The 22,892-nt window shown below is 45.8% G+C and overlaps 1 protein-coding gene across 1 annotated transcript in view; it reads left to right on the top strand.

Moving 5' to 3' along the window:
• The window catches only part of fam221a (family with sequence similarity 221 member A), a 31,341-nt gene extending 19,617 nt beyond the window's left edge, over nucleotides 1–11,724 (top strand). Inside the window, exon 8 of the mRNA XM_064983121.1 lies at nucleotides 10,890–11,724. Within this exon, the coding sequence (XP_064839193.1) occupies nucleotides 10,890–11,030 (141 nt within the window). The 3' untranslated portion in view covers nucleotides 11,031–11,724. The remainder of the gene's footprint in view (nucleotides 1–10,889) is intronic.
• Nucleotides 11,725–22,892: the final 11,168 nt, after the last annotated feature.

Genomic DNA, 22,892 nt, shown 5'->3' on the forward strand with positions numbered 1-22,892 from the left:
GGGGGTGACCAGTGAGATATACCTGCTGGAGCGTGTGCTACGAGTGGGTGCTGCTATGGTGATCTGAGATAAGGCGGGGCTTTACCTAGCAGAGACTTGTAGATGACCTGGAGCCAGTGGGTTTGGCGACGAGTATGAAGCGAGGGGCAGCCAACGAGAGCATACAGGTCGCAGTGGTGGGTAGTAAATGGGGCTTTGGTGACAAAATGGATGGCACTGTGATAGACTACATCCAGTTTGCTGAGTGTTGGAGGCTATTTTATAGATGACATCGCCGAAGTCAAGGATCGGTAGAATGGTCAGTTTTACGAGGGTATGTTTGGCAGCATGAGTAAAGGAAGCTTTGTTGCGAAATAGGAAGCCGATTCTAGATGTAATTAAAAACCATTTAAAAAAACTGTTTATTAACTTTTACACACACATACACACATACAGACAAGACAAAGCAATATAAATAATATACTCAACTAGAAAAAAAAATACAAATATAAATACAAATAAAAAAAATAGCTTTAAAGATACCATACTTTAGACAAGTTAAACACACCAGGCAGAAGTCTACAGAGGTTAAAGGGCAATCTATAGTACAGGGACAGAGCAAACACCTCACCATTGTTCCTGTAAACAGTCAAGGGATAAGGATGGAGAAACGCAACTACTCACAGACAGTCATGGCCACAGACCGACCATCCACTGGACCAAAAATAAAGTTTACAATGCTTTTAAAATAAAATAAAAATAGAATGATTATTCATGTAGGCGTGAACAAAATGTAAAAAAATAACTGGGAAAAACAAGCTCACACTTCAGTCTCTGCCCGGGCAAGATGAACAACGCATCCGCGGATCACAATCAATAAGCATATGGACCTTAATGCCTCCCCCCAGCAAAAACACAGAGAGAAGCTCCTCCAACCCTTAAGTCACAGGGGGGTCAAATACAGACTTATTTTAGTTTTAATTGGAATGCCATCAGAGGATGGACTGTTTAAAGTAAGACCGGAATGGATCCCAAGCCTCATTAAACAGTTTGGGGTTCCCACGTGAATTGAATTGAATTTTTTCGAGTTTCAGAGAGCACAACACATCTCTCACCCAATATTTATAAGATGGGGGAGCTGCCATCTTCCAGTTCTGTAGTATTAGCCGTCTAGCTAAAAGAGTTGTATAAGCAACAGTGTCCGACTGGATTCTTGATAGGGGGGTACCTATGGGCAGTACTCCAAAAAGGGCTGTAAGGGGAGACGGATCTATAACAGTGTCATATATATCAGAGAAACATTTAAATATTAATTCCCAGAAACCTGACAGTTTATGACAGCCCCAAAACATATGCAACAGTGTGGCTGGTTCCACTTTACATCTCACACAGGTAGGATCAAAATCGGAGAATATTCTTCCAAGTTTGGCCCCCGACCAGTGGATACGGTGAACCACCTTGAATTGAATGAGGCTGTGTCTAGTGCTAAAAGAGGACGAGTGCACCCTGTGCAGCACAGATTCCCAGGCATCTTCCCCAAGTTCCTCCCCAAATCCTTTCCCCATCGAGTCTTTAAAGGCACCAAAGAAGGGTTCTGTAAGTCATGAATGATTGCATATACATCTGAAATTGCGCCCCTAGGAAGCTTGTTCAACTCCAAGATGCTCTCTATAGCTGTATTCGCAGGCCTATTGGGAAATCCAGGTGTGTTAGCTCTGACAAAGTTTCTAGTCTGGAGATAGCGGAAAAAGTGGGATTGGGGGAGATTGAACTTTTCCTGCAGCTGAGAAAAAGAGGCAAATGTATCATCAAAGAATAATTGGGCTAACGAGGAGAGGCCTAGTGAGTGCCAAATGCCAAAAGCCCCATCATTCATAGATGGAGGAAATAAAATGTTCTGATTGATTGGGCCTGATAGAGAAAAGCCTCGGAGGCTAAAGGCTAAACGGAACTGATTCCAAATTTTAAGAGACTGCTTTACAATTGGGTTGACACACCTTTTCCCTAGGGACACTGGGAGCGACAAGCACAACACAGAGGAAAGTGCTGCAGGTTTACACGATTCAGACTCCATCTGGACCCAGAGTGGTCTAGGGCCAGTAGGATCAGTCTGCAGCCAGTACAGAATGGCTCTGAAATTTGTAGCCCAGTAGTATGTCTGAAAATTTGGTAGAGCTAAACCCCCCAATGACCTAGTGTCAGGGTTTACCAGAATTGGACCCAGAAGCAGACCAGGACAAGGTGAGTATAAAGATGGTGAGTATTTATTAATCAATGAGAACGTGGAGGTAGATAGTTCCGGGTGGAGGAGCGGGCAGCGGAGGTGGGTTGATGGGAGTGGATAGGCAGATCCAATGGATAACAACACACTGGCGACGAGCAGACAGGGATGGGGTATGGGTTCCGGGTGAATGGCTGTAGACAAAACAAACGGCGGTAAGTTAAAGGCAAGCAAGACGTACAAAACAATAAAACAAAACAAACTCTATAAACTGGAGGCTGGTTCGTGGGCACAACATACTCTTCATGGCTAACGATCCGGCAGGGAATGGATGTCAGGTCAGAGCTTTTGAAGGGGAGAGGTGATGATCAGGACAGGTGTGCAGATTACTGATGGGATACAGGTGCGGGTGAACATCGATGCCCAACAAGCTAATTCGCCCGGCAACCAGACAGGGTGCGTTCCAGGACACCGGAAACACACTCCAGGACAGAAACACAGGCAAACACAGACTCAGGAAGCGGGATTCGTGACACCTAGGCTTGTGTAAATGTTTTCTACCAATCCGTGGTACCTTGCCATCCCAAATAAAATACATTAATGTTTAATCCAGTGAAATAAAAAATTATTTTGGAATAAAAATGGGTAAACATTGAAATAAATATAAAAATTTGGGCAACACATTCATTTTAATGACATTAATCCTTAAGAGAAAGGGGTAGCGAATTCCAAAAAGTAAAAGATTGTTTCAAGCTGTCTGCTAGAACAACAAAGTTTTCCTGAAACAAATTTGAATATTTCCTTGTCACTTTTACTCCTAAGTAGGTGAATTGATCCCGGACAAACCTAAACTGAGAACTTGTAAAAGAGCACTTTAAAGCAGCCTTGTTTACCGGAAAAAGCTCACTCTTGCCTAGATTCAGCTTGTACCCTGAGATTGATACAAACTTTTTAAAAACAGATAGGGCACGTGGCAATGAGGTATCGGGGTTGGAGATAAACAAAAGGAGGTCGTCAGCATATAGCGAGACTTTTTGCTCCCAGCCCGCCCTGATTATACCTTGAATGGCATCATTAGAGCGTAGTGCAATGGCGAGAGGCTCGATTGCCAAAGCAAACAACAAGGGGGAGAGTGGACAACCCTGTCTGGATCCGCGGTGCAAGGGAAAATAGTCAGAGGACAAGTTATTAGTCCGTACCGAAGCCATGGGGGAAAAATAAATAATCTTTATCCACGCAATGAATTTGGGGCCAAAGCCAAATCTATAAAGGGCAGCTGTTAGGTAATCCCACTCAACGCGGTCAAACGCTTTTTTGGCATCAAGTGAGACCACCACCTCCGGGTTCTCCGACGCTGGGGAGTACAGTATATTCATAAGGCGCCTAATATTGAAAAATAAATGCCTATTTCTCACAAAGCCAGTCTGGTCAGAGTGTATTACTTGGTGCAGCAAGCCTTCCATACGGATGGCTAGAAGCTTAGCTAGGATTTTGTAATCACAGTTTAAAAGCGAGATTGGGCGATAGGATCCACATTCCAGGGGGTCTTTGTTTTTCTTTAGTAGTAATGAAATTGAAGCCTGATAAAGACTAGGCGTAGCTTTGAAGTATTAAGGCACTCTGCAAATAGTCGAGACAAGAATGGGCAAAGCAGACCAGAAAACGTCCTGTAAAATTAGGTTGGAAAACCGTCCGGATCCGGTGATTTACCACTTTTCATTGCGGACACTGCTGTTGCAATCTCCTCAAGCGTAAATTCTTCTTTTAGACAGTCATGGGAGTCTGTATCAGTTGAAGGCATATTCAAGCCATTAAAGAAGGAGTCAATCAGCAAAGGGTCTCGAGGGGATTCAGAGGTGTATAGCACAGAGTAAAATTGTTTAAATTGATCATTGATCTCTTTATGTATAACTGTGGTGGCACCAGACGGGGTCCTTATTTGTGGGATTAAACATGAGGCCTCAGATTTACTGATCTGATGCGCAAGGAGTTTACTGGCCTTGTCACCTTGTTCATAGACTTTGTATCGAGCTCGCAAGAGTAACTGTTCAGCTTGCCTGGTAGAAAGCTCATCAAATTCAGATTGGAGTAGTTGGCGCTCTTTATGCAGATCAGATCAGCATATTTCTCATCCAATGTGGCTATGGACTCGCTCAGGTCCCGAAGTCGCTGGGAGCGAACTCTGTTTTGGTTGGCTGTATAAGAAATAATTTGGCCACGTAGGTATGCTTTGAGAGACTCCCATATGGTAGAGCAGGACATACCTGGTGTTGAATTAGTTTCTCGGAATAAGGTGATTTCAGAAGAAATGAAATTGACAAACTCCTTATCTGAGAGTAAAATGGGGTTGAGACGCCATTGATAACACATAGGAGGTCGCTGGGGAAACTCTAGTTCAAGCACTAATGGTGAATGGTCAGAGATAACAATACTCTCGTAAGTACACTGCCGAAGGTTAGGCAGAAGTTTTTTGTCCAAAAATAAGTAATCAATCCGGGAGTATGTTTGATGAACATGAGAATAAAAGGAATACTGTCTATCTGTAGGATGTAGGAAACGCCAGGCCTCAAACATAGCATATTTCTGAAGAAAGGATTGAATAAATAGGGCACATTTAGATGGGCCTGTATTTGGTTGTGAGGACTTGTCAAGAACTGGGGACATTTTATAGTTGAAAACCCCCCCTAAAATCAACAAATGAGAATCTAAATTGAGAATAGCAGACAGAAAGGAAGAAATGAAACTTGTGTCATCCCAATTGGGAGCATAAACACTAGCCAAAACAAGAGGGGTAGAAAACAGTTCACCGGTTACTATGACGTATCGTCCCTTAGGATCAGCAATAACCTCGGAAGCTACAAAGGGAGTAGCTTTATCAACCAGAATAGCAGCACCTCTTGATTTACTATGAAAGTTTGAGTGGAACACTTGACCAACCCAGTCCTTACGCATCCTAAAATGCTCACCAGTCCTCAAGTGAGTCTCTTGTAGAAATGCAATATTTGCATTCAAACCCTTTAAGTGTGTCAACACCCTCTTACGCTTCACCGGGTTGTTAACCCCTTTGGTGTTCCATGAAATGTACTTGATCTCATTATTTCGGCCCCTCTGGGCATTCCCGTTATTCAACCCTGTCATTAGAGCATAGAATGGAAAAGCGATGAGCGCCCAAAACCCCCAGAATAACTTGTCTCAGAGTAATAATGTACGGTGGTAAATGTTTGGAAAAAGTACAGAAAAAAAACAGAAAAAAATAACTAAAAAGAGAGAATGACAACATTAGAACTGAACAATTCAACTTCCCCCCCCATCCCAGACAATACCTCCCCAAACGAGGTACAAGCCTAAATAGAAGTTCTCTTCGCACAGTATGTCTGTGAGAGTGCGGTCTTAAACCTAAACCCACAGTCCCGCTCTTTAAAGTCGCGTTTTGTTAGTGGATCAAGCAGCAAAAAAAAAGATTTGTATGTATTTTTTTCAAATAAAAAAAAGGCGAATCCCTTGTGCAAATGGAATGACAAAAGCACCACTTGTAGATGTATATAATTGTATTCCCAGTCTTATAACAGGCATTGAGAGAGAAAATAAATAAAATGTATAAAGGCTCTCAGCCAACAATCTAATTTGAAGTAAGGAAATCGTAGTAAGACAATCAAAAATAATAGTAATTATAATAGTAGTCTAGTTGACGCTGAGACAGCTTACAACCAATACCAAAAAGCTACATGTGCGCAACGTTGAACGTTTGCTGGGCATAAATGACGCTCAAAACTTTTAAAATTAAAGTGAGACCCCAAAAACCGTGTAGCCTCGGGAGACATTTACTGTTTACTGGGTCAATGCAAACGGATGCAGTAAACAAATAACAAAAATATTTTGAGTCACTGAGACAATGTGTAAACAAACTAAATAGGTGAGGGAGACAGCCTAGAAACACAGGAGTTAAGTAAAACCTCAATACAATTACATTAAAATGACTGAATGCTTGTAAGGCACGCACACTAGATGATCAAAACATTAGATCACATCAAATAAGCCTGAATAGTTTCGCCAACTATACAAGACTAGCCTGTTATATCTAAGCATAATTGTAACACAGGTGGGTTACTTACTATCCACAGTTCGCAAGCAACAGTTGCTGAACTGTGAGCATGTTCAAAACTTCTTGATGTGACGTTAAATGTGAACCATAGCCTCATCCGGAGATTCAAATGTGTAGTCTTTACCCTCATGAGATATCCATAAACGGGCCGGGAATCGCAGTCCATACTTCACACTTGGATGGTCCCGAAGTACTCGTTTGGCCTGTCCGAAAGTTGCGCGCTGCCTGGAAACAGTGGGGGAGTAGTCCTGGTAGATGGAGAAGCTCTGTCCTTGAAAGCTCAGAGTGGTATTGCGGGCTCGTCAGAGGATCTCCATCTTCTCATGAAAAAAGTGCACTCGAGGGAATTATGTCACAGGGCCTCTCCCCATCCCGGGGCTTTGGGCGCAGCGACCGGTGGGCTCGATCAATCAGGGGCTTTTCATCTAAGGCAAGAACATCCTTCAGCAGTCCTGAAACGAAATCCGTGGCGCGATGCATTTCCGCTGACTCTGGGACCGATACAAGTCTCAGATTATTGCGGCAAGAGAATCCCTTTAAACTCACACAGCTCTCCTTCACCTTTTTCAAATCCGCAGCTAGGCGTTTAACTTCAGCCTCCAGGGATGTAGTTAAGTCGGAGACATTAGTAGCGGAGGTCTCCAGTGCTGCAATCGTTGTAGTGTGTGACGCAGTTGTTGTTTTGAGTAATGTGATTGCTGGCACAGTATCGTTCCGCAGGATGGTTAAATCTGCTTTTAAAGTATCAGAAACCTCCTGTATTCTGGCCTCAATCGTAGCAACCACCTGTGTTTTCATTTCAACTATCTAAGAGCGCAGTAGTTTGATGGCCTCGAGAATGCTAATTTCAGCGCCGCCAGGCCAAGCCGCACCCCTGGGTACAGTGTGCGTCCCCGGGCCCTCAGACTCAGGAGAGGGCGGTGATGAGAGCGGGTCTTGTAAGCCGGGTTTTCTCAAAGTCATGCTTTTGGCCTTATGTTTGGTCGACATGCTGACATTCGGAAGCAAAGTAGTCTTTGTTTTTACGGAAAGGGATCACCAAATTAATATTTGAAAATAAATACGGTTCTGCTGCAAAATTCACATAAACTTTAAGAATACCACGGGAGCAAACGGAAAACACGTCAGTCGCACATGGCGTCCCTCCTATACCCTCTAGATTTAATTTTTTGATTAGAGATGCTTAATGTGAATCTGGAAGGAGAGTTTACAGTCTAGCCAGACACCTAGGTATTTGTAGTTATCCACGTATTCTAAGTCAGAGCCGTCCAGAGTAGTGATGCTGGATGGGCTGGCAGGTGCGGGCAATGATCGGTTGAATAGCATGCATTTAGTTTTATTTGCGTTTAAGAGCAGTTGGAGGCCACGGAAGGAGAGTTGTATGGCATTGAAGCTCGTCTGGAGGTTAGTTAACACAGTGTCCAAAGAAGGTTCAGTAGTATATAGAATGTTGTCGTCTGCGTAGAGGTGGATTAGAGAATCACCAGCAGCAAGAGCGACATCATTGATATACATAGAAGAGAGTCGGCCCGAGAATTGAACCCTGTGGCACCCCCATAGAGACTGCCAGAGGTCCGGACAACAGGCCGTCCGATTTGACACACTGAGCTCTATCAGAGAAGTAGTTGGTGAACCAGGCGAGGCAATCATTTGAGAAATCAAGGCTGTTGAGTCTGCCAATAAGAATGTGGTGATTGACAGAGTCGAAATCCTTGGCCAGGTCGATGAATACAGCTGCACAGTAATGTCTCTTATCGATGGCGGTTATGATATCGTTAAGGACCTTGAGCGTGGCTGAGGTGCACCCATGACCAGCTCGGAAACCAGATTGCATAGCGGAGAAGGTACGATGTGATTCAAAATGGTCAGTAATCTGTTTGTTAACTTGGCTTTCGAAGACCTTAGAGATGCAGGGTAGGATATATATAGGTCTGTAGCAGTTTGGGTCTAGAGTGTCTCCCCCTTTGAAGAGGGGGATGACCGATTGCAGCTTTCCAATCTTTGGGGATCTCAGACGATACAAAAGAGAGGTTGAACAGGCTAGTAATAGGGGTTGCAACAATTTCGGCAGGTAATTTAAGAAAGAGAGGGTCCAGATTGTCTAGCCCGGCTGATTTGTAGGGGTCCAGATTTTGCAGCTATTTCAGAACATCAGCTATCTGGATATGGGTGAAGGAGAAATGGTGGGGGCTTGGGCGGGTTGCTGTGGAGGGTGCCGGGCAGTTGACCGGGGTAGGGGTAGCCAGGTGGAAAGCATGGCCAGCCATAGAGAAATGCTTATTGAAATTCTCAATTATAGTGGATTTGTCGGTTGTAACAGTATTTCCTAGCCTCAGAGCAGTGGGCAGCTGGGAGGAGGTGCTCTTATTCTCCATGGACTTTACAGTGTCCCAGAACTTTTTTGAGTTTGTACTGCAGGATGCAAATTTCTGTTTAAAAAAGCTAGCCTTAGCTTTCCTAACTGCCTGTGTATATTGGTTCCTAACTTCCCTGAAAAGTTGCATATCACGGGGGCTATTCGATGCTAATGCAGAACGCCACAGGATGTTTTTGTGCTGGTCAAGGGCAGACAGGTCTGGAGTGAACCAAGGGCTATATCTATTCCTGGTTCTACATTTTTTTAACGGGGCATGCCTATTTAAGATGGTGAGGAAGGCACTTTTAAAGAATAACCAGGCATCCTCTACTGTCGGGATGAGGTCAATGTTGTTCCAGGATACCCCGGCCAGGTCGATTAGAAAGGCCTGCTCGCAGAAGTGTTTTAGGGAGCGTTTGACAGTGATGAGGGGTGGTCGTTTGCTCGCAGACCCATTACGGATGCAGGCAATGAGGCAGTGATCGCTGAGATCTTGGTTGAAAACAGCAGAGGTGTATTTGGATGGTGAGTTAGTTAGGATGATATCTATGAGGGTGCCCGTGTTTAGGGATTTGGGGTTATATCTGGTAGGTTCATTGTGGCTAGGCCCCAAGTTGTGTGAGATTGAGGGCATCAAGCTTAGATTGTAGGATGGCCGGGGTGTTAAGCATGTCCCAGTTTAGGTCACCTAGCAGCACGAGCTCAGAAGATAGTTGGGGGGCAATCAAATCAAACCACCCTCAGCTGGGGGCAGAGGGAGGTCTATAGCAAGCGGCAACGGTGAGAGACTTGTTTCTGGAAAGGTACATTTTTAGAAGTAGAAGCTCAAATTGTTTGGTTACAGACCTGGATAGTAAGGCAGAACCCTGCTGGTTATCTTTGCAGTAAATTGCAACACCGCCCCCTTTGGCAGTTCTATCTTGTCGGAAAATGTTATAGTTAGGAATGGAAATTTCAAGGTTTTTGGTGGTCTTCCTAAGCCAGGATTCAGACACGGCTAGGACATCCGGATTGGTGGAGTGTGCTAGGGCAGTGAATAAAACAAACTTAGGGAGGAGGCTTCTAATGTTAACATGCATGAAACCAAGGCTTTTACGGTTGCAGAAGTCAACAAATGAGAGAGTCTGGGGGATGGGAGTGGGGGTAAACACTGCAGGGCCTGGATTAACCTCTACATCATCAACTATAAGCACTGTTATTGTGAAGTGGAAACATCTAGGAGCACCAACGACTCAGCCCCGAAGTGGTAGGCCACACAAGCTCATGTAACAGGGCCGCCAAGTGCTAAAGCACGTAGGGCTAAAAATCGTCTGTCCCCGGTTACAGCACTCACTACAGAGTTCCAAACTTCTTCTGGAAGCAAAGTTAGCACAAGAACTGTTCGTCATGAGATTCATGAAATGGGTTTCCATGGTCGAGCAGCAGCACAGAAGCCTAAGATCACCATGCGCAATGCAAAGCTTTGTCTGGAGTAGTGTAAAGCTCGTGGACTTTGGAGAAGTGGAAACTCCTTCTCCGGAGTGATGACTCAAGCTTCACCGTCTGGCAGTCTGATGGACGATTCTGGATTTGGCGGATGCCAGGAGAACACTACCTTTCCAATGCATAGTGCCAAATGTTTGATGGAGGAGGAATAATGGTCAGGGGCTGTTATTCAGTTCGGGCTAGGCCCCTTAGTTCCAGTAAAGGGAAATCTTAATGCTACAGCATACAATGACATTCTAGACAATTTTATTTTGTGGTCACAGTTTGGGGAAGGCCCTTTCCTGTTTTAGCTTGACAATGCCCCTGTGCACAAAGCGAGGTCCATACAGAATGGTTTGTTGAGATCATTGTGGAAGAACTTGACTGGCCTGAACAGAGCCCCGACCTCAACCCTATTGAACATCTTTGGGATGAATTGGAACACCGACTGTGAGCCAGGCCTAATCCCCCAACGTCAGTGTCCGACCTCACTAATACTCTTGTGGCTGAATGTAAACAAGTCCCCACAGCAATGTTCCAACATCTAGTGGAACGCCTCCCCAGAAGACTGGAGGCTGTTTTAGCAGCAAAGGGGGGCCGACTCCATATTAATGCCCATGATTTTGGAATGAATGTTCGATGAGCAGGTGTCCACATACTTTGTAGTGTATATTTATGTGTGAATGTGGTACTCAAATGAGCACGTGACATGACATGTAAATGAATGACTGGAAACCTGAATGCCATAATCATAGTTTCTGTTTCAGATAAAGGCTGAGAAAATGGCAGTCAAACAGAAGGCATCATCATCAAGAGGAAGACCATCCACCAAACCAGCCAGCCTACCATCCACCAAACCAACCACCTCCCTATGCAGTAAGCAACCTACCAAACAGCCTACCAAATAATTGACCAAACTGGAGAAGAGGACGAACAGTTAGCTAACACACTTAGTTTAATGAGGTATTCCATTCCACACAGATAATGATATAATTGCACTATGGATAATAGATAATCAAACAGTCTCACCTGGAAAAATGATCATTAGATCATAAACATCAAGGCTTTTGTGATGTTTCCAAGATCAATTGACAATAAATGTTCAAATCCATGTTGATTCTTTAACCACCTTCCACTCAGACCTCATTCTCAGGGTTTCTTTCTTTCTTGTTTTAATTTGTTGATAGTTTCACCTCACTAAATAACACTGGTTCTACCTGCACTGTACCATTCAAAAACAGGATATGGAAAATGCGTTCATTTTATTGATCAGGATGCCCTTACTGTAATCAACTACAGATAAAGACATGGAAATCCAAGTGGCCAATCAGTGTCATGCTAGCAATTTAATTAACAAAAAGCCAAGGATGAACACACACACACACACACACACACAGACTGGCAGAGGACTGAGGATGTGTCTATATAACAGTGCATCCTAGTACTCACTAAAAATCGACTAATGTGGTCAAGAAATCAACTAATTTCCTCATCAATTAACTGATCGATCCAATCAGTGCACTAGTTTGAGTGTGGACGTTTAGCACAGGGTCAGTCACAGTTATTAACAGTTTTGTTACAACCCAAATTGTTACAACCTAAATGGCCCCCTATTCCCTATATAGTGCACTACTTTTGACCAGGGCCTATGGGGATCTATGGGCTTTTGTCAAACGTAGTGCACTATATAGGGAATAGGGTGCCTGTCACGTAGAGTAGGCCAGAAGGCTAAACTGGATAACCTAACTTCTATCAAAATAAAAAGATGGCGGAACCGCAAAAGTTCTTCTGTGCAAAGGTGTTTATTTACAAGTGAATTCCGGAACAAAAAAACAACAGTACTGCCATCAACGTCTACCTTATGGGACAGCTTCAAAACAATGCTGCCCCATCCACAGCTCAATCCAAACTGCCTTTCCATGACTGAAAGAGAGGCTCCTTTTGTAGGGCTAGCCCTCCCCTCAGAACAATTAACCCTAATTAATTAATCAATTAACAATAGAAACCTACATTTTCCATGAACTAAACATACTAAAGTATATACATTGCAACACGGTTTTAAACAATATCACAACATAACATTTACAACATTACATCACTACTGACAATATCTTTCAATATGCCCATATGCATTAATGAGCCATTTGGGACAGGCACTATAAAGCCAACCCAATTCCCTTAGCTCGGGTCCTTTTCCAGCATACCCGGAAGCTACAGAGAAGGAGAGAGAGGAACAGAACAAACAAACAATGCGCTCATCCACAACATTGATAAGTATAATAATTATTGTATCTCTCAAATATGAACATTGACAAGTGTGAAATGCATGCACCAAGACAGAAGTTAATTTGTGTGTCGACCCACATTGTTAACTTATCTTATAATGGTGCAGGGAGGAGTGATGAATATGTGTGTGCGTTAATGACCCAAATGCTGCCCGTGGCCAGTGACGGACTTCTACGTCACATTACCTTCCTCCTCTCCTGAAGCGACCATGTTCGGGAGCCTTGATAGGTAGTCCGCAGTAACATTCTCTTTTCCTGCCTTGTGACGGACACAGAACCTGAAGGGCTGGAGCTCCAGATACCACCTGGTCACACGAGAATTCCGGTCCTTCATGGTCTGGATCCAGGTCAGTGCTCTGTGGTCCGTGTGCAGGTCAAATTCCCTCCCAAGAAGGTAGTAACGGAGGCTATCTAGGGCCCACTTTATAGCCAGGCACTCCTTTTCGATTGTAGAATACCTGGTTTCCCTGGGCAACAGCTTCCGACTCAGGTACAGCACAGGAAGCTCTTCTCCTGGCTCCTCTTGGGCCAGTACAGCTCCAATTCCTACAGTCGAAGCGTCCACCTGCACGAGAAATCTCTTCTGAAAATCAGGGGTCTGGAGAACAGGGAATGAGCACAGTCGTTTTTTCAGTGTGTCATGAAGGCTTCCTCACACTCCTCAGTCCACTTCACAGGGTTGCTGGCCCCCTTCGAAGTGAGGTTGGTCAGAGGGACAGCGATGGTCGAAAACTGTGGAATGAATCTCTGGTACCACCCTGCCAGACCTAGGAAGGACTTCACCTGTGTCTTGGTTCTGGGTTGAGGGCTATTCCAGATGGACTCCACTTTCTCCACCTGAGGCCGAACTTCACCCTTACCCAGCTGGTAACCCAGGTATTTTGTCTCCTGTTTCGCCCACTCACACTTCAGGAGGTTAAGCGTGAGGCCTGCTTCATGGATCTTCCCCAGTACTCTGCTAAGATGCTGTATGTGCTCCTCCCAGGAGTGGCTGTAGATCACCACGTCGTCCAAGTAAGCAGCACAGTAATCGTCACAGTCCTGGAGGACCTTGTCCATCAGCCTCTGGAAAGTCGCAGGGGCCCCATGAAGGCCAAACGGCATGACCTTGAACTGGAACAGGCCCATTGGCGTCCGGAATGCAGTGTAGGCCTTGGATTGTTCATCCAGGGGCACCTGCCAGTACCCTTTGCAGAGATCCAATGTGGTGATGTAATGAGCTCTACCTATTCTCTCCAGTAAGTCGTCAATGCGGGGCATGGGATAGGCATCAAACTGGGAGATGGCATTCACCTTACGGAAGTCCATGCAGACGCGCAAAGAGCCATCCTTCTTTGGGACAATGACAATAGGGCTGCTCCATTCACTTGAAGATGGCTCGACAACATCCATCTCCATCATGGTGTGGACCTCTTCCTTGAGGGCTACCACCAGCCTCTCAGGCACACGGTAAGGATGCTGGCGGACAGGGCTCTGGCCAGGTTTCAAACGAATGACGTGTTCTAGGACTTTGGTTCTTCCTGGTCTCTGACTGAAGAGGGCCGGATACTTGCCAAACAGCTGCTTCAGCTCATCTTGCTTGTCTTCTTCCAGGTGAGCCAGTATGACTTCTGCTCGTTCTTTCCATGCCTCTGTGACACCATCCGACTCATCCTCTTCTACTCTGACCAGAAAGGACTTTCCTTTGGAGAGTGCCTCTTTCTCCTCCCAGGCCTTGAGAAGGTTCACATGGTAGGTTTGCTTCTTCTTACCCTTGTCCGGGTGCAGCACCTCGTAGGTCACTGGGCCCATCTTCCTCCCGATTAGGTACGGTCCTTGCCATTGCGCAAGGAGCTTGCTGGTAGACGAGGGAAGGAGGAGCAGGACTTTCTGTCCTGGCTCAAACTCTCTGTGGCGAGCGTGCTGGTCATAGCCTCTCTTCTGGGCCTTCTGGGCTTGCTGAAGGTTTGCTATAGCTTCCTCTCAGTACCGTTCCAACCTGTCTCGCATCTGGAGGACATACTGGACAATCCCCTGTCCTGAGGTAGCTACTGGGGAACCTTCCCAGCACTTCTTCAGCAGGTCCAGTGGTCCTTGCACTGGCCATCCATAGAGGAGTTCGAATGGCGAGAAACCTGTCGATGCCTGAGGCACCTCCCTGTAAGCAAAAAGCAGAAAGGGTAACCACTTATCCCAGTCTTTACCAGTGTCAGCCACAAACTTCCTCAGCATGTTCTTGAGCGTTTGATTGAATCTCTCTACGAGCCCATCCGTTTGGGGATGGTAGGGAGTAGTCCTCAAGCCTTTAATGCCCAGCTGTCGGTGGAGTTGAACCATCAGTCGCGAGGTGAAGTTTGTCCCTTGGTCCGCACAGGATTTCATCTGGGATTCCTACACGAGAGAAGAGCTGAACAAGAGCACTGATTATTTTTGGAGTGGTTATGGAACGGAGTGGGAAGGCTTCTGGGAACCGGGTGGCATAGTCACAGATCACCAATATATACTTGTAACCTGCACTACTCTTCTCCAAGGGTCCAACAATGTCCATTGCAATTCTCTTGAATGGGGTAGAGATGACTGGCAGTGAACATAGAGGAGCCCGTTCAGACCTACGGACAGCACTGGTTTTCTGGCACATGGAGCATGATTTGCAGTATTTTTGTACATCAGTATACATGGAGGGCCAAAAGAAACGGGAGCCTAGCCTAAGATAGGTCTTATGTTGCCCTAGATGGCCTGCCCATGGAACTGTATGTGCAAGGTTGAGAACAAGTGGTCTACAGGTAGATGGCACCACCAACTTCCTGCTATCTGCCTCTGACCCAAGGTAGAGTATGTGGTTGTCTACTGTGTAAATCCCCCCACATGAAGATTGACTGTCCCCAGCTAAGGCCTTGTCAAACAAACATTTCAAGGTTGTGTCAGACTTCTGCAGTGTAGCAAAATTTTGTGGAACATCCCATTGCACCTCTAACCCAGACACATCAGCAACAGGTACAGGGGTTCCCACATACTTCTCAAGACGCCGCTGGCGGCGTGACTTTCTGGGCCCTTTGGTTCCCCCTCGCACAGACTATCACACAAGTCAGGCAGAGGTTGTAAACCAGCTTTGGCCTGGGCACGAGTGACAACTGAACATGCCATCTGAACATCAGTTGGGTCCTGTGTGGCTCAGTCGGTAGAGCATGGCGCTTGCAACGCCAAGCGTCGTGGGTTCGTTTCCCACTGGGGCCACCCATATGCAGTAGTGGCCCCAGCCGACTTGTAAGTCGCTTTGGACAAAAGCGTCTGCTAAATGGGATATATTATTATATTATTATTATCAGACTGGCAAACTGACTGCCCATATAGCTGACCCCCCACACTTCCCAACAGATCAGAGAGTACAGGCACATCCCTCCCCAAAATCATCTCAAAAGGTAGCTTCTCCATTACCCCAACTTTGAGGAGGTATTTCTGACCCTGAATCTCAACTGTGAGTTCAGCTGTGGGCTGCTGTGACTGGTCACCATGGACACATTGGATCAGTGTCTGATGACCATAATCAATGTCATTAACAGGTACATTATCTTTTCTGATCAATGACAGGGAACTGCCGGTGTCAATCATTGCAGTAAGACTTTTACCATTCACTTTTACAGGTACCAAGCATGACCCTTCCCGAGTCTGTCTATTCTGAACACCATCCCCCTCTCTGGGTACATAACAGTAACCTGAGAGCTTGGATTTACGTAGCGGACACATTGAAGCTTTGTGCCCCTGCTGCCGGCAGTAAAAACAGGTCAGACCCTCCCATCAGAGCGAACTGCATGATCCCTTACTCCCTCCCAGACACATAACCCCCAGAGTTACCTCCACCATCTCTGGCGTTTCTGATGTCCCTTGTGTCTCTGAGACTCCTTGGAGCGGGTGCTGCAGGTTGTGGTGGGCCCCCTTTACGTGCATTAAGATACTGCAGTGCAAGCTTGGCCGCCATAAGCCCGTCCTTGGGCTCGTGCTCTCGGACCCAGGTTCGAATGTCGTGTGGTAGAACCTGTAGAAGTTGCTCGAGGATGATGACCTCCCCGATTTCGTCCTGTGTCTTCTCCCCGGTCGAACCCATCGTCGGTAGAGACCCTTGAGGCGGTGGTACGTCTCTGTCGGCGACTCACCCGATGGCGTTGATGCAGCTCTGAAGCGTTGACGGTAGGTTTCCGGTGAGATGTCAAACTTCACCAGCAGCGCTTCCTTCAAGCCCTTGTAGACATTGGACAGCCCCTCATCCATTGCTGTGTAAGCCTCTAAGGCCTTGCCCGTGAGCAATGGGACAAGCCTGCAGGCCCACTCTACCTCAGGCCACTGCCACGTCTTAGCCATGCGCTCAAACCTCAGCAGATAGTTTACAATGTCCTCCCCTGCTGGTATGAGGGCATCTTTGGCTCCTTCCTCAGGAATGCTGGAAGATGGACGTTAACACTGCTGGACTGGTCTCCTGGTACTGGCCTCATTACTGCTTGGGGTGCCTGCTGTGGAGTTGAAGTCCCTGCTGCATCGAGCCTTTGTCGTCCTGGTGTTGGAAGACCCAATCTTGGGCTCTCACTGACGAGTTCCGCCTGGTGGGGAGCTGTGAGGATAGATTGGCGTAGGCCACGTAACTCCTGCTTGAGGTCTTCGTCCCTCCTCTCAAGGCAGGTGAAAAGTTGCTGAAAAAGGGTTACCATGGTTGGGTGTGGTTCTGGTCCCCCAACTGCTCCTTCAGTCAGCAGCTCACCCAGTTCTGGTTGTCTTTGGCCCCGCGGTCGGGCTCCTAGTTTCTCATACTTGACCTCTTCTTCACCAGACGATTCCATGGTATTCCACCCCGGTTCAACTTCAGGTACCCTTGACAGTTGATGCTGTTGCTGAGAACGCAACCCTGTACGCATTCCTTTACCTCTCTTGTTGGAATTCACTGATTTGCGGTACGCCATCCCACCACTGCCACCATATGTCACGTAGAGTAGGCCAGAAGGCTAAACTGGATAACCTAACCTCTATCAAAATAAAAAGATGGCGGAACCGCAAAAGTTCTTCTGTGCAAAGGTGTTTATTTACAAGTGAATTCCGGAACAAAAACAACAGTACTGCCATCAACGTCTACCTTATGGGACAGCTTAAAAACAATGCTGCCCCATCCACAGCTCAATCCAAACTGCCTTTCCATGACTGAAAGAGAGGCTCCTTTTGTAGGGCTAGCCCCTCCCCTCAGAACAATTAACCCTAATTAATTAATCAATTAACAATAGAAACCTACATTTTCCATGAACTTGTCATGTCTTGTTATGTCTGTTCCTGTCCTTTCTCTTCACTCTGTCTCTCTCTGCTGGTCTTTTTAGGTTACCTTCTCTGTCTCTCATTCTTCAGCTGTTCTACATCTCCCCTAACTAGCTCATTCACTCTTTCTCACCTGTTCTCTCTTCCCCTCTGATTAGGTCTCTATTTCTCTCTCTGTTCCTGCTACTTTCAGTGTCTGATTCTTGTTTGTGTTTTTGATGCCAGAAGCAAGCTGTCGTCTCGTTTGCTTCCACCTTGTCCTATCCTGTCGGAGTCTGCCTGGCAGGTGCATCCTGCACTATACTACGTTCTTTTGTTCCATTGTCAACGTTGGAAGAGGATTTATGCCATTCCTGTTTTTCATTAAAGAACTCTGTTTTCTGTTAAAACCGCTTTTGGGTCTTCACTCAAGTACATAACAGAACTAAACATACTAAAGTATATACATTGCAACACGGTTTTAAACAATATCACAACATAACATTTACAACATTACATCACTACTGACAATATCTTTCAATATGCCCATATGCATTAATGAGCCATTTGGGACAGGCACTATAAAGCCAACCCAATTCCCTTAGCTCGGGTCCTTTTCCAGCATACCCGGAAGCTACAGAGAAGAGAGAGAGGAACAGAACAAACAAACAATGCGCTCATCCACAACATTGATAAGTATAATAATTATTGTATCTCTCAAATATGAACATTGACAAGTGTGAAATGCATGCACCAAGACAGAAGTTAATTTGTGTGTCGACCCACATTGTTAACTTATCTTATAATGGTGCAGGGAGGAGTGATGAATATGTGTGTGCGTTAAAGACCCAAATGCTGCCCGTGGCCAGTGACGGACTTCTACGTCACAGTGCCATTTGGGACGCAGGCCTTGGAATATTGATTTGCTCAGTCCTTTGGACGTTTCTAAACTCAGAATAAAAAGAAACGTCCTCTCAATCCGATGATGCTGTGACACACCGCCCCAGACCATGACAGACCCTCCACCTCAATCTCACTCCAGAGTACAGGCCTCGGTGTAACGCTCATTCCTTTGACGATAAACACAAATCTGACCATCACCCCCTGTGAGACAAAACCGTGACTCGTCAGTGAAGATCACTTTTTGGCAGTCCTGTCTGGTCCAGCGACGGTGGGTTTGTGCCCATAGACGACGTTATTGCCGGTGATGTCTGGTGAGGACCTGCCTTACAACAGGCCTACAAGCCCTCAGTCCAGCCTCTCTCAGCCTATTGCGGACAGTCTGAGCAGTGATGGAGGGATTGTGCATTCCTGATGTAACCCGGGCAGTTGTTGTTGCCATCCTGTACCTGTCCCGCAGGTGTGATGTTTGGATGTACCGATCCTGTGCAAGTGTTGTTACACGTGGTCTGCCACTGCGAGGACGATCAGCTCTCCATCCTGTCTCCCTATAGCGCTGTCTTAGGCGTCTCACAGTACTGACATTGCAATTTATTTCCCTGGCCACATGTGCAGTCCTCATGCCTCCTTGAAGCATGCCTAAGGCATGTTCTCGCAGGGACCCTGGGCATCTTTCTTTTGGTGTTTTTCAGAGTCAGTAGAAAGGCCTCTTTAGTGTCCTAAGTTTTCATAACTGTGACCTTAATTGCCTACCGTCTGTAAGCTATTAGTGTCTTAACAACCGTTCCACAGGTGCATGTTCATTAATTGTTTATGGTTCATTGAACAAGCATGGGAAACAGTGTTTGACCCCTTTACAATGAAGATCTGTGAAGTTATTTAGATTTTTACGAATTCTCTTGGAAAGACAGGGTCCTGAAAAATGGCTGTTTTTGCTGAGATTGTGTAAAATGTCTACGTAAAAGTCCTAAAGTTTGGCACTGTATGTAGATAAAGGATATGCATTCACATACGACATCTCATGCTGTTTCACTAAACTGAGATCACACAGCACATGTAAGGGGATGATGCATACAGAGTTATGGAAATATTTCAAAGATTAAATGACACCCAAATGTGAAACACAGAATAAAATAGAAAATGTATTTCAGAGGAGCTACCGTGCATATCAATATGCAGAAAGATGTAAGGATGAATTAATCAAATTCTTCATGGCAGATCAGTGTTAATGAAAACGGGTTTAATCCAGAGTTTAAATGGAAAAATTAGCAATGCTCCTTCACAGGCAACCTTTAATGTTTTAGTAAAGATTCACATGTTCTCTACATGTCGGGCCTGAGTCCAAGTCACACTGGATCGCTCTCTGATTGGTGTGGCTGCATCACTGAACATGGTCACATCACATGTGTCGTCATCCTGGTAGTCAACGGTTGAGTTGTGCCTCGTGTGTGCGTGTGTGTGTGTGGTGTGTGTGTGTTGAACAGGTGTTAGTGGAGGGTAGCGGGATGTTGGTGAGGTGAGGTGCGGTGCGGTGCGAGGATGGCACGGTTGCACCTGTGTCCTCCTGGTGTGGGACCGAAGAGGAAGCCAGTGGAAGAGATCTTGTCTGAAAGCTGACACTTTGATTTCAGTTGTGTGATGTCAGGAATATCGGGACACACACACACACACACACACACACACACACACACACACACACACACACACACACACACACACACACACACACACACAGAGTGTTGGTTGCAAAGTAGAAATACAAGGAAATCATCAGGAAATTGTATGTGTAGTAGATGGGGATGTGTGAAACTTGCTCCTCAGCCTGAAGTGTCCCCACTTGTGCCAGTGAATAGCTCGCTTTTCTCGTAGCGCCGACTGTTAGGACGCTTCAGGAGAGCGGTCACTTGGTAGAGGTCCCGAGTTTGTTCCAGGTATGGGCCGAAACGGGAGGAAGTGGTACTCGCAAAGCAAGCAGCAATGATGTCCTTTACATATGCCTATTTCTACATGTCAGCATTTCAAATAAAAGACATAAGATCTGGGCCTGTTTTCCAAAATGCATCTTAAGGTAGACGATCCTGTTTAGCGCAATTGCCTCGCCATAGCTACCCTATTCATGGCTGAAAGTTAATTGGTAGGGATTTACTTTTGACTACCTCTGCTCCTCTATTGCCATGGGAACCACTTTTATCTTCACTGACTGGGCCCTTCACCTGGAATCAGACAGCAACAACAAGAGATTAAGAGGTGAATTACTCTGATGGTAAACTCTCTATACAACAACATGACAAGTCGTAACTCACAGGTTTAATTGGAGCTGTTTTTATATGCCCACAGGAGGAGAGGAAGGAGAGGGAAAGAATTGTAACGTGCAGTTTGGATGATTCGGAGAGTGTAAAAGAAACTATAAGGACAATTAAGACTAGATTGACAGCATGAAGGAAAGCTTATCATACGTGAAGCGTCCACCATCTCACTAATCAATGATCATCAACTCCAATGTTCTACTCTTACAGAATTAAAGAACCCCAATGAGGTGAGGTGACAAACAAATAATTAGGGAATATCTTCAACAATTCAGCCCATATCTCACATTTTAGTTAGGACCTGGTCCATTTTCTGGCTTCCTAGCCTCTCTACTCTACTGAGGCAACAGACCAACATGGCTCTCCCTGAATTGTTGTGAAGACAGGATGATTTTACATTTTGCAATGCTTTCTCTTTCTAAGCAACATTGGTTTGTTTTTTTCTCTCCAAGATCTTTGTCAAACAAATAGAACGATTTGTCCGACCCCGTCATACAACAACGGACCAGAATCCAATCACTTCAAAGCTTTGATTTTCTAATGGAGATACTTGCTGTGATTTCACGGGGGCTGTTTGTCTTTAGTGTTTCGATCGCCGCAACCGTTTTCAGGATCTTTGAAGGATATGAGGATGTATGATGGAAGGATGGAGGGATGGAGGAAAAGAGCGAAGGAATGAGGACTAAAATAATGTTTTTGTTTATTCACAAAGCGTTCTGGTGTCAAAGAGAAGGCGACGTCGTGAAGCTGTGTAAAATCAATATCAATTCTTGACTAAAATATGACTTCTATATCAAACCACACACACACATAGTCCCCCCCAACACCCCCACCCACCCACACTCCTAATCTGTATGTAGAAACTATACCCAAAGTCTGAGTAAGACTGAAAGCAATTGCACACCCTTCAGTCCTACTCAGACAATTAAGGTAGCGTCTCATCCGGTGGAGAACAAGGACGAGGTAGAAGCATTAAAGTAGCTGGAAGGAAGTCTCTGATTATGCATCTAATGGGAAGTATGTTACACACCTCTGATTGGAGGTGATTCTCAAATGTGTAGGCACAAAATCAAGTGATGGGATGCGTGACAGGAGTGAGAGTGAGAGGACAATAAAGACAGTAGAGGGAGAGGGCTGAAGGAAGAGGTAAAATGAAAAACAAAGAAGTGGGGGGGAAGAGAGAAATAAAAAGAGAGAGGGATTTTTTCCCCACCTTTTATTTAACCAGGTAGGCTAGTTGAGAACAATTTCTCACTGTCCAGGGTGGTGATGTTAGTCGGGCGGGCGGGAGCGGGCAGCGAACGGTTGAAAAGCATGCATTTGGTTTTACTAGCATTTAAGAGCAGTTGGAGGCCACGGAAAGAGTGTTGTATGGCATTGAAGCTCGTTTGGAGGTTAGTGAGCACAGTGTTCAAGGAAAGGCCAGAAGTATACAGAATGGTGTCGTCTGAGTAGAGGTGGATCAGGGAATCGCTCGCAGCAAGAGCAACATCATTGATATATACAGAGAAAAGAGTTGGCCATTGAACCCTGTGGTACCCCCATAGAGACTGCCAGAGGTCCGGACATTGCTGAGCGTGGCTGAGGTGCACCCGTGACTGGCTCGGAAGCCGTATTGCACAGCGGAGAAGGTACGGTGGGATTCGAAATGGTCAGTTTATTTTCTTGGCTTTCAAATACTTTAGATGGGCAGGGCAGGATGGATATAGGTCTGTAACAGTTTGGGTCTAGGGTGTCACCCCCTTTGAAGAGGGGGATGACCGCAGCAGCTTTCCAATCTTTAGGGATCCCGGACGATACGAAAGAGAGGTTGAACAGGCTGGTAATAGGGGTTGCAACAATGGCGGCGGATAGTTTTAGAAAGAGAGGGTCCAGCCATTGTCTAGCCCAGCTGATTTGTACGGGTCCAGGTTTTGCAGCTCTTACAGAACATCTGCTGTCTGGATTTGGGTGAAGGAGAAGCTGGGGAGGCTTGGGCGAGTAGTTGCGGGGGGGGGTTGTTGGCCGGGGTTGGAGTAGCCACGAGGAA

Source organism: Oncorhynchus masou, chromosome 13, assembly GCF_036934945.1.
Source record: "Oncorhynchus masou masou isolate Uvic2021 chromosome 13, UVic_Omas_1.1, whole genome shotgun sequence".
Classification (NCBI taxonomy): Eukaryota; Metazoa; Chordata; class Actinopteri; order Salmoniformes; family Salmonidae; genus Oncorhynchus; species Oncorhynchus masou.